At 38.5% G+C, this 12,542-nt stretch overlaps 1 protein-coding gene across 1 annotated transcript in view; it reads left to right on the forward strand.

Annotated features, from left to right (window-relative positions):
* HMCN1 (hemicentin 1) overlaps nt 1-12,542 on the forward strand; it is a 552,382-nt gene that overhangs the window by 271,816 nt on the left and 268,024 nt on the right. Inside the window, exon 16 of the mRNA XM_004013873.6 lies at nt 10,364-10,558. Within this exon, the coding sequence (XP_004013922.3) occupies nt 10,364-10,558 (195 nt within the window). The remainder of the gene's footprint in view (nt 1-10,363; nt 10,559-12,542) is intronic.

The following is a 12,542-nucleotide window of genomic DNA, read 5'->3' on the forward strand; positions in this document are numbered from 1 at the left end:
CAGAAAAGGTAGCAGATCGTCCTCTTCCTTTTTTTTTTGTTTAATTCACTAGCAGTGACTCCTTTGTGTATAAGAACAAAGCATGAACTACAAATAAACATCAATCACAGTGGGAGTGACACAGCCTGTGCATGACAACTTCAGTCGAATTACTCAAGGAGTTTGGTCCTCCCTTCTTCGTCTCTCCATCGCATGCTTCTTGAAAAAGAAAATTACAGTTATGGTTAACACATGAAATAAAGCAGAGCTTGTTTCATATGAGAAAGAACCCAACAGCTTAATTTTAACAGATAAGTCGTATGGTTGCATCACTTAAATTTATAAAATATGACATTTCATTAAATTGCATTTTCATTTATGCATGATGATTTTCAAGCCAAAACTTTTTTTTTAAGGTTAAGAACTATAAAGAAAGTGCATTTTTTATTTTGAATAAAGTAACAGAACCTTTTAGTTCTACAGTCTTAGTTCTTTAAATGAAAATCATGTCCCTCGAAGCTTAGTATTTTGTTTTGTATAAACTAAATATTTTTCCTCTTGGGATCTTTTATGATCCCCATGCCCCTGGGCTTTCTGGTGAACACTGCATTCTTGGTGATTATGCCCTTTGGGTAGAATCAACAAAGCTGGATATGGTCACAAAGATCACTGTAGAATCTGGGGTGCAGCAAGATGTGTTTGAACCATGACTAAACCCTGTGGTTACTGAGAGAAGTGCTTTGGAAATAAGATTGGAATCTCTGGGTGGAAGGTCTCTAAATCTATCAGCAGAGTATAAGATACAAGAAATGCTTTTAGAAATACTGGGTTGGCCAACCCATCTACCAGTGTTCAGAAAAACTCAAATGAACTTTTTGGCCAACCCGATGTAAGGCCCAAATGAAGGGGGTGATCAGATACAGAATTCTTGTTTTTAAGAAAGATACAGAGTTTCACTTCTCAACATTTTCTAGTTTTGCTTCTCCTTCTTCCCTGCATGGATATTTTTTGTTAACCCAACATTCTTTTAGAATCGTCTAGCTCTAGAGGAGTGAAATAGCTTGGTGACAAGGGAATGATCTCCTCAACCCCTCCAAGACTGTAGAAAATCTCCAGAGAAAAGGGAATGACACCCTCAGTCTTCCAAGATTGTAGAAAATCTAAACACCTTAACATGCTTACTTGGTGCCTTCTTTTTTTTTTTTTTTTTTTTTTATTTATAAAATTTTATTTAACATCAAAAGCATTTTTATTGGGATACAGACAATTAACAATGTTGTGATAGTTTCAAGCAAACAGTGAAGGGACTCAGTCATATATATACATGTATCCATTCTCCCCCAAACCCTGCTCCCATCCAGCCTGGTACATAACATTGAGCAGAGTTCCATGCGCTATACAGTAGGTCCTTGTTGGTTATCCATTTTATTTTTTTTTTTTTAATTTGTTTGCAGATTTTATTTTTTTATTTATTTATTTTTTTACCATTTTAATTTTTTATTTTTTAAATTTTAAAATCTTTAATTCTTACATGCATTCCCAAACATGAACCCCCCTCCCACCTCCCTCCCCATAACATCTTTCTGGGTCATCCCCATGAACCAGCCCCAAGCATGCTGCATCCTGCCTTCTTGATAGTTTTTTTAGCTTCTGGACTTTCCAAATTTCTCTTCTGATGAGCAAAAAGCCATATAAAAGTTAGAGCTGTCTGTGCTGGAGTGACTTGGAGTAGATTAGGAAACATCCTAATAAAAGTTTGATATTTTATAACTGAGACATGAGTCTGCCTCTTTGTCTTCGAATTAGTACATCTCGAATTAGTGCCCTCAGGTGTCTTGCCCTCTTGTATTTACACCCCCTCAGACAGGCTATAACCTGGAGTCATCTTCACATCCTTTTCTATAATCGTGATGCTGACACACCAATGGGAGGGATCACCTAAACCTCGGACTGTGATAAATTAACAAAAATCCTTCCTCACGTCTTGACTCAGAGCTCAGTCCTCCTGTGTGTCTGTGTGTAACTTTCTCTCCCATTCCCTATGGACACCACCACCTTTTCTCTCAGCTGCGGCTTTCCCTTCCACCTCAGAGACGAAAGTGAGACATTATGGCAGTCAGTCCCTTCACCTCCTACCTCTGTGTCTGTAGACTAATCCTCACCTCCTTCCCTCTCCTCTCCAAGGTTGTGAAAGAAATGAAGACGGGGAAAAGTTGATAAGATGGTAATATATGGATCAAAGGACTAAAGGTCGTTAACAGCAAACAGTAAGATTCTGAAAGACTTACCTCAATAAGTCTTTAATTGGTACTTAATAAGTACCAACCATTGTGTGAAGCATTTCACATACATTATTTCATTTCATAATAACTATGAAGTCTGTACTATGAGTATCTCTATTATGAGCTCAAAGAGGTTAGGTAAATTATCCAACATCATACTGCTAATAAATGATAGACCTAAGAGGACTCAGCCCTCTCATCTGTTATATTACGAGACCACAGGCAAATTGTTGTTCAGTCACCCAGTCAATGTCCGACTCTCTGTGACCCCACAAATTGCAGCATACCGGGCCTCCCTGTCCATCACCAACTCGTGGAGTTTACTCAAACTCATGTCCATTGAGTCAGTGATGCTATCCAAGCATCTCATCCTCTGTCATCCCCTTCTCCTCCTGCCTTCAATCTTTCCCAGCGTTGGGGTCTTTTCAAATGAGTCAGTTCTTCACATCAGATGGCCAAAGTATTGGAGTTTCAGCTTCAGCATCAGTCCTTCCAATGAATATTCAGGACTGATTTCTTTTAGGATGGACTGGTTGGATCTCCTTGCAGTCCAAGGGACTCTCAAGAGTCTTTTCCAACACCGCAGCTCAAAAGCGTCAATTCTTCTGTGCTCAGCTTTCTTTATAGTCCAACCCTCACATCCATACATGACTACTGGAAAAACCATAGCCTTGACTAGACAGACCTTTGTTGGCAAAATGATGTCTCTGCTTTTTAATATGTTGTCTATGTTGGTTGTAACTTTTCTTCCACAGAGTAAGCGTCTTTTAATTTTATGGTTGCAGTCACCATCTGCAGTGATTTTGGAGCCCCCCAAAATAAAGTCTACCACTGTTTCCACTGTTTCCCCTTCTATTTGCCATGAAATGATGGGACCAGATGCCATTCCTTAGTTTTCTAAAGGAAAAAAAGATGGCTGTCCCTCACTGTCTTCCAAAGTTTGCCCAAGTTCATGTCCATTGCATCGGTAATGTCATCCAGCCATCTCATCCTCTGAAGCCCTCTTCTCCTTCTGTCCTCAATCTTTCCCAGCATCAGGGTCTCTTCCAATGAATCGTCTGTTCTCATCAATGACCAAAATACAGGAGATTCACTTCAGCATCAGTCATTCCAGTGAATATTCAGGGTTGATTTCCCTTAAGATTGACTGGTTTAGCAAATCGTTATAGTGAAATGAAAAAACTGTTTTGAGTTTAGAAAACTGTGGTCTGGGCATGAAATTTGATGAAAAAGAGGAATTGCTGGAGGGCTGAAGGTCTCGAAGTTAGTAGCTGGTTGACATGGGCCTCAGAGGAACATGACTACTAATTTGGAGCAGAGAGGTAGAAATTTGAAATGGCCTTAAAATAAAAGGATGTAAGAAAAAAAGTTATATATAGTTATATATTTATCCCTTGTTCCTTGATCTGGATTTTTTTTTCTCTTCACTCATATTCAAAATCTTCACTCTCAATGACCTTTTCTAAAACAATGGCTTCCTTAATTTTATTCCAGTAATTTTCCTGATGGAGCTACTTACATAAACTCTATTGTTTGCTTACTGTAACCTTGATCATTGTTAGCAGTTGCCAAATAACTTAATATTACATCACCATTCATGATTTTGGCATGCCTTACCTAATTCCCTATTCACCATTAGTATTCTGATCATTGCATTAATAGATCACAGAGTTTGATTAGACCTTTTCTGGCCACCTAAAAGTATTGTTGCATATCCTAGCAAATAGGTGATGTAACTGCCATGCACTATGCATGTCACAGTTGTGGTGATGGTTCTGATTACTACAAGTAGGTTTAAAAGCAGACCGCCCCCCTAAAAAAAAAAGCCACGTTTTACCCAGAATTTATTTAGTGGTTAAGAGAATGGGCTGTAAAAAATGTCTGGGTTTTCTGCCTCGCTTTTACTAGTTGGACTCCCCACATGAGTCCATGGTAGAGAATTTACCTGAGAAGCAGGAGATATGTGTTCAGCCCCTGGGTCAGGAAGATCCCCTGGAGATGGAAATGGCAACCCACTCTAGTTTTTGTGCCTGGGAAATCTCATGAACAGAGGAGCCTGCTGGGCTATAGTCCATGGGGTTGCAAAAGGAGTCAGACATGACTGAGCAACTAACCAGCCTACCAACGAACAACTTGATAGGTTGGCTGTAAAGATGAAATGAAGTATTGTAGTCCATGCATTGGGTTGGCCAAAAAGTTCGTTTGGATTTAAACTTCTCGGCCAAACCAATACATTCAGTGTGTGAGCAGTTACTGCTTTTCCTTCCAAGCTGCTTAATGGGACATGAATCAAACAGGTGAATATTTACTTTACAACCTGAGTGGTCATTTTGATTCTCCAAGTCTTGAAAAATAATACAAAAAAAGCATTAAAAATAGTGGTATAGCATTTAAGATTAAGCATTGTGCTTTTAATATGATAGTGTTTGAACTTGATTTCTGAAAAGAGGGCTTGAGATAATTTGAGTGCTACTTTTAGTAGTGCATAAAATTATTCATTTGAGTTCCAGAACTATTGGGCATAAATTTAAGTAGATTCTGACTTAAGAAGAAAAACTTGCTTTTATCCATATCATGTAACTAGTTGGACTTTCAGATTGTTTTTGTGGGTCTGTTACTTCACGTAAACAATACTAGATCAAAAAATAACCATAAAAAGTCTGTTTCATGTTATTTTTGAGTTCTAGCTTCTTGTTGTGAGTCTCCATTTTCCTATTTCTCATTATCATGGCTTTAAGTTCTGGACATTTCAGGTCAGCGCTCAGGGATCGCTACCAGTGCTTTTCTTCCTTTTTCAAAAGGATGTCATTTGGAAGAGAAAAGGATTGGCTCCATCAAACAAAAAGCTGGCCTGGCAGTGACTCTGTTTGCAGGATTCCACACCACAGAGGGTGATGTTTTAGACGTAGACCGTGGTTTCGTGTTTTGTGGTTTGGTAGAACCAAAACAGGGTGTTCAGCCATTTTAGAAAAAAAGATTCTCAGCTGGACTCATGTAATGCAAAAGTTGCCATAGTCGGGAGAGATTTAATTATCACTGAGGGAACTAGAATAACTTTATAGACTAGGTTTTAGATCATGATGGTAAATCTGTTTGTAAGTTTTATATTTTAAAAATAATGCGTTCATACAACCACATCCACCTGTAAGTGACACCAAAGCTCTACTGAGCATTAACCCTGTGCGATCAAGGTGCTTGCACGTAAATATTTAGGGGATCATAGGGGACCCAGCGTAATAAATCTGTGAAACTATATGCAGAAGCCAGGGACTTCCCTGGCAGTTCAGTGGCTAAGACTTCACTTCCATTGCAGAAAGTGAGGGTTCGACCCCTGACTGGGAGTTAAGATCCCGCATGCCTCGGGGCCAAATATCCAAAACATAAAACAGAAACAGTATATACAGAAACCAAATTTAAAACTAATATTAGATACGTTAAACTCCAGAACTATAATTTAACTAACTATACAGCATTTGTGATCACTGATAGTCAGTACGTGGGTAGTTCATTCATTCATTCGCTCAGTCGTGTCCGACTCTTTGCAACCCCACGGACTGTGGCTCACTAGGCTCCTCTGTCCACGGGATTCTCCAGGCAAGAATACTGGAGTGGATTGCCATTCCCTTCTCCGAAAGAGCCTAACAAATTCCAACGAAGGCTGAACTTGGGTAATTACTACATGCTAAATGACTGATAATGATTCTTTCTTTTACGAACATGAGATAGGATATGTTATTATCCCTCTTTTGGGAAATTTAGACGAGGGGAGGTAAAATAATTTTTCGTTTATGTCCTAAGAAATAGTGAAGCTGCGATTTGATACCACCTGAAAGTGAAAGGAAAAGTGACGTCGCTCAGTCGTGTCCAACTCTTTGCGACCCCATGGACTGTAGCCTACCAGGTTTCTCCGTCCATGGGATTCTCCAGGCAAGAGTACTGGAGTGGGTTGCCATTTCCTTCTTCAGGGGACCTTCCCAACCCAGGGATCGAACCCAGGTCTCCCGCATTGCCGGCAGACACTTTAGCCTCTGAGCCACCAGGGAAGCCCCCTGGCGGGCTGTCGTTTCCCTAAGCTGCTTCTCTAACTACTAGCTCCTCCGTCCATGGGATTCTCAAGGCAAGAATACTGGAGTGGGTTGCCATTTCCTTCTATTTTTTGTTTGTTTGTTTTTAACTAAATTAAATTCTGCTTCCATTCCCTCTGGTTTTGCTAACCTATTTACCATCCACCCAACGTAATTCACTTGGAGTCTGAGTTGGCCACACTCAGGGGCAGGAAGTTCTTAAAAGCCCTCTTGAGCGGCTTCATACTGAGATTTGCTTGTCATCCATGCTGTCTTGGCTGCTCATCTAGTGCCTGGTACTCTCATTTTCCTTGTTTTCTGGCAGTAGGACGTTTATTCCCTGACCTTGTGCTTGTCTCATGCCTCACACTGTTCCCAAAGCTTCTTCCCCACAGGTGACTTCTCTCATCTCAATTGAGTTTTATGGGGCACAACTTGAGCGTCACTTATCCTTTTTAAATCTGGTTTGTTCTTTCTTATGTCTGAAAAGTCTCATTCATCTCCATTTTCACTGATGACTGTGTTCTATTTTTTTTTCTTTTTAATTAGTTTTTTATTTTTTAAATTTTATTATGTCGCTAATCTTGGTTTCCTCCCAAAGAGTTGATTCGTTCCAGGCTTCTGCATATCTTTTGCTTTTCTGGAGCTTATTTTCGGTCCCATTTGTAGATTCACCTGTTCACTTTGAACCTAGCATATTTTGTAACATTTATACATCTCTTTTTCAGAAAAGCAACTAGCTCTAGAATAAATGACTAATCTCACTCCAGATAGAAGTAAGGCGTTACTTACATAACTATGATAAGCAGTGAGCTGCTTTCTAAACAATTTTTTAAGAGCATTTATTTTGCCTACTGTTTTTTATTAGTCAAATTCCCATATAGAGGTAAGAGAAATTTGAATAGATACACAACTTCTTTTTAGAAACACATTACTCAATAGTAGTGTTAAATTTTATTTTACGTAGTTTCAATAAACAAATGGTGGGACTTATGACATTGCTGTGTTTTTTCAAAATTCAAATTCAAATGTACTCCCAATGTTGTTTTCAGCTTGTACACTTAATGCACACACACACACACACATGCTAGGTTATTGTTGTTTTAATATTGATTCAGTCATTCACAGATATCTAGCAGTCATGTATAATTCACAGAGTGCCATGTTAGTTGCTATAGAAGATAAAAACATGGTTGCAAATATAAATTCTCTGCAGAAAGTCAAATGTGTTGTCTAGTAAGAGACTGAGTGGAGCCATTGCTATGAGAATGGTGTAGAGTGAGTTCTCTGAAACCTCAGAGAGGGTAAAAATCATATCCGTGTAGGATGGTAAGAGAGGTGATTGAGGAAGGGCCTTTTGAACTGCATTCAAGACCTGTTAGTATTTCAATAGCCAGAGATCAACTTCAGACATCGCATTTGAAAGGAGTGATGTTGGCACAGGTGCTGATTTGAGAAAGGTCAGTCCTTGCTTGGAGTAAGTTCTGATGGTCCAAAGAATAAGATTTGTATAGAGAACTAATGGAAAATAGGACTACAAAGTTAAAGGAGGTCCTTTAGCCCAGGTTAATAAAGCACTAATGCTGCTTGGGAGACAGGTATACACCCAAGTCCCAGAATTACCATTTAGAAGGAGAGAAGTGATCTCTACACCTATTTTCACCAGGTGGATAACCAGCTTGAATTTGGGCAGTTATAAGAACCCATAGAAAAGAGAGGCTGATAAAATGATAAAGAACTGTGACTTTGGAGTCAGATCAGTCTGATTTTCCATACTAGTTCCATTGTTCAGCTCCATGTGACACTTAGCAAATTAACCATCTCTGTTTCAGCTTCTATAAAATTGGGATAATAACAGTATCTACCTCATAGGGATATTATGAAGATCAAATGAGATAGTTAATGAAGAGGACTTAACCAGGTCTCTGGCTCTGTATGCTATAGTTGTTGCAATTCATAACCAATGTTTAATCTTGACATTATCAAGCCGACCTTCTTAGGGTGCTTCCTCTATACTGAACAGGCTTCATCTATTACTTCTAATAGTTTCTTATGTTTCTCCTTGCCTGATGCCTCATACATCATTACTCATAACTTCTGTGGGATATACTGAGAGCCTCATCTATTTAGGCTTGCTGACAGCATCCTCCCTATCTTGCATTCCTGTGTTTTCCACGGTAGGCCTGTTAACCTCTCATTTTTCCTTCTGGCTTCTGTGGTTAAGTAAATTATGTAGATAACTGTAGCCTTCTTATCTATAATTTTTTAATTTCTGAGTCATTTCTTAACTCTAAGATTAATCACTCCCTGCTGCTACTGCCACTGCTAAGTCGCTTCAGTCGTGTCCGACTCTGCGACCCCATACATGGCAGCCCACCAGGCTCCCCCGTCCCTGGGATTCTCCAGGCAAGAACACTGGAGTGGGTTGCCATTTCCTTCTCCAATGCATGAAAGTGAAAAGTGAAAGTGAAGTCACTCAGTTGTGTCCGACCCTTCGCGACCCCCTGGACTGCAGCCCCCCAGGCTCCTCCATCCATGGGATTTTCCAGGCAAGAGTATTGGAGTGGGGTGCCATCACCTTCTCCAATCACTCCCTAGGCTTCATTTATCAAAAGCTACGCTGTAAATTTAAATTATTGATTTTTAAGCTTCAATTTCTTCAACTGAAAAATACAAAATATATATATATAAAATGTATTGAGAAGCAAGAATGTGATTTACACCAATAATATAATTTAAGATTAAATACTGTCTGCTTGTGACTTCCCTGGTGGCTCAGAGGTTAAAGTGTCTGCCTGGAATGCAGGAGACCAGGGTTCAATCCCTGGGTTGGGAAGATCCCCTGGAGAAGGAAATGGTAACCCACTCCAGTACTCTTGCCTGGAGAATCCCATGGAGGGAGGAGCCTGGTAGGCTACAGTCCATGGGGTCGCAAAGAGTCGGACACGACTGAGCGACTTCACTTCACTTTGTTATATAGTGATCTATTGAAGAATAAGCCCTGATATGAATTAATTTATTTAAAAATTCCACCAAAAAAGTAAGTTTTGGAAGTTGTCTGAAGTATTTCATTACAAAGCAGACTTATTTATTAGAAAAGTTAAAGTTTTGAGGAGTGTGGCATAAACTAAAAGACAAATTCCAAAAATGAAAGATCCTCTTTAGTTAAGGAAATCCTGGTTTAAATTGTCATTGCTTCTATCTTAATCACGTTAAGGGAATAGTTGAACTTCCTTGTGCCTCTATTCATTTATTAAGAAAATGTGTTTTTAATAGCAGACAAGAGTATTTAAAACAGATATTTGTAATAGTATATGAACAATAAGTTGATTCAAATTCAATCTGTTGTTTGTCTATTAAATTCAGTTCAGTTTAGTCATTCAGTTGTATCCAGCTCTTTGCGACCCCATGGACTGCAGCACGCCAGGCTTCCCTGTCCATCACTAACTCCTGGAGCTTCCTCAAACTCATGTCCATTGAATTAGGGATGCCATCCAACCATCTCATCCTCTGTTGTCTCTGTCTCCTCCCTCCTTCAGTCTTTCCCAGCATTGGGATCTTTTCCAGTGAGTCATTTCTTCACATCAGGTGGCCAAAGTATTGGTGTTTCAGGTTCGGCCTCGGTCCTTTCAATGACTATTCAGGACTGATTTCTTTTAGGATGGACTGGGTAGATCTCCTTGCAGTCCCAGGGACTCTGGAGAGTCTTCTCCAACACCACAGTCCAAAAGCATCGATTCCTCAGCACTCAACTTTCTTTACAGTCCAACTCTCACATCCATACATGACTACTGGAAAACCATAGCCTTGACTAGATGGACCTTTGCTGGCAAAGTAATGTCTCTGCTTTTCAATATGCCATCTAAATTTGTCATCACTTTTCTTCCAAGGAGCAAGCATCTTTTAATTCCGTGGCTGCAGTTTATTCATGCTGTTTATTAAATTAGCTATAAATTAATTTCTATTTCGTGTGCCTGTATACAGTACCAATAACCGTTTTTTGTGTGTGTTTTTTTTTTCATTTTAAATATCTTCCAGCACCTCCAGTTTTTATACAAGAACCTACTGATGTATCTGTGGAGATTGGCTCAAATGTGACATTACCTTGCTATGTCCAGGGTTATCCAGAACCAAAGATTAAATGGCGAAGACTAGACAACATGCCCATCTTCTCAAGACCTTTTTCAGTGAGTTCCATCAGCCAACTAAGAACAGGAGATCTCTTTATTTCAAGTAGGTTAAAGGAAATATATTTTATATGAATATGTACATTGAAAGTATACATAGGCGTTGATATGTTCAAAATAGTAAATTAATCTTCCCAACACATTTTGTGTTTGTTGAATTTCATTTTAAAATAATACTGAACTCATGCCTGGGATTTATCATAAATGAATAGCATTTTATTTAATTTTATATTGTTACTATATCATAAAGAGTTATGAAGCAGTATGTCTTCTTTATAGCTCATTTTCTTATTACAAAGAGTCAACCTGGGCCTGTAGGTGGATAAGTAATCATGTCTATTTACTCTTGTACCAACTATTGTCTAGAGAGGTAAAATATTACTAGTAGTTAGTTAATGTTAATTGTTTGGGGCCAAGAATTCATAATCACATTCATAGGGACCCTATTCACTATCAATGTTGACTAAAAACTATCTATCTGGAGCAAAACATTTTTTAAATAGTCAACTATTCCATCATCTCAAACTTTTACCAATACTCTCTTAAGCATTCAGATATTTGTAAACTCTTAGTACTTTTTCAAATATTGTTAAGAATATTTGGATAATGGAATAAGAGGAGTAAAACCAATTCAATGATTAATTGACTTTTAAAAAAAAATTATGTTTTAGGATATTTTGTAGAAGGCTCCCCATAAGTAATTTTCATGTTTATTAACAATGTCAAATGTACATTAACCTCTCTTAAAATTTCAGTGCAAATTAAACTAATTACAAGCACTTACATGTTCAGCTTTGTGCTAGGCTCTATGGTGAAGACTGAAGTCAAAATGGGGTTCCTCCCTCAGATATTTTATAATCTACTATCTGAGCAGGTGGCCATATTAGCACATACGAGAATTACTTAATAGATGGGTCAGATTGTGCAGAACCTGAAATGTGCAGGTGAAGAAATGTAGTTGGTAAGGTAGCAAATAGCCCCCCAAGCTTCCTAGGCAGGAAAAGGCATGTGAAAGTACTGTTTCAGAACAGCTCCTCTGCAGGATAGAGGAGACATGAGCTGGAAGGAAGAATAGAGAAGCTCACACAGATAGATTGACACAGTGGTGATGAGAAACAGCTCAGAGGGAAACAAAAAGAATTGAAAACAAATCAGTTGGTGGAAATGAAAGAAAAGAAAAAATAAACAAGGGCAGTGTATTCATCAGTGGTTGCCAGTTGCTCAAAGTAAATTCTCTAAAAGGAAGCTAACAATTAGAAATTTAGTTCTCAGTGGTATTTTGTATTTCTCTACAAAATAGTCTGAGTTGATAATATGAAAAATATCTTGGTTAGAAATAATCTCCAACTTATTAACCAGGTGGTTTGCCAAAGTTGCCTTGGCAAATGAATGTTTGCTAATTTTGAGAGTACATGCCATCAGCATTTACCAGATGCAAATTCTATAGTCAAATGCATGTGGTTAACAGAGTAGAAACTTGGTCAGCACTCTTTGAAATACGAGGGAAGTATTTATAATGGAAAACTATTATTTTTTCTCTGTCAGTGTCTTATCAATAGATTAAAATGTGCTTATTTTAGTTAAGATATTTGCAAAGATGACAGTCAGTCCCCTATTTAAAACCTTTTGACTTTCCAGTTGCTTGTAAGATAAAACAATGCTTTTTAAAAGGTAGCAGTCTACCTTTTCCTCTTCAGGCTCCTGATTATGTCCACACAACCTGTAACCCAGTAATCCTTCCCCTATCCCCAACACAATCTTTAATTTAAAATATTTCATAAATATGCTTTTTATTACTCTGAAAATTTTATATATTTGACTGACCTACATAATAAAAAAATTAACATGCAAATTTAGTACAAAAGAAAACAAAGTAATTTTTCTTAAAATACTACGTATTTCAGAGATAAATGGGCTTCCCTGGGGTGGCTCAGTGGTAAAGAATCTGCCTGAAATGCAGGAGACCCGGGTTTGATCCCTGTGTTTGGAAGATCCCCTGGAGGAAGGGCATGGCAACCCACTGTAGTACC

This window comes from Ovis aries, chromosome 12, assembly GCF_016772045.2.
Source record: "Ovis aries strain OAR_USU_Benz2616 breed Rambouillet chromosome 12, ARS-UI_Ramb_v3.0, whole genome shotgun sequence".
Lineage (NCBI taxonomy): Eukaryota > Metazoa > Chordata > Mammalia > Artiodactyla > Bovidae > Ovis > Ovis aries.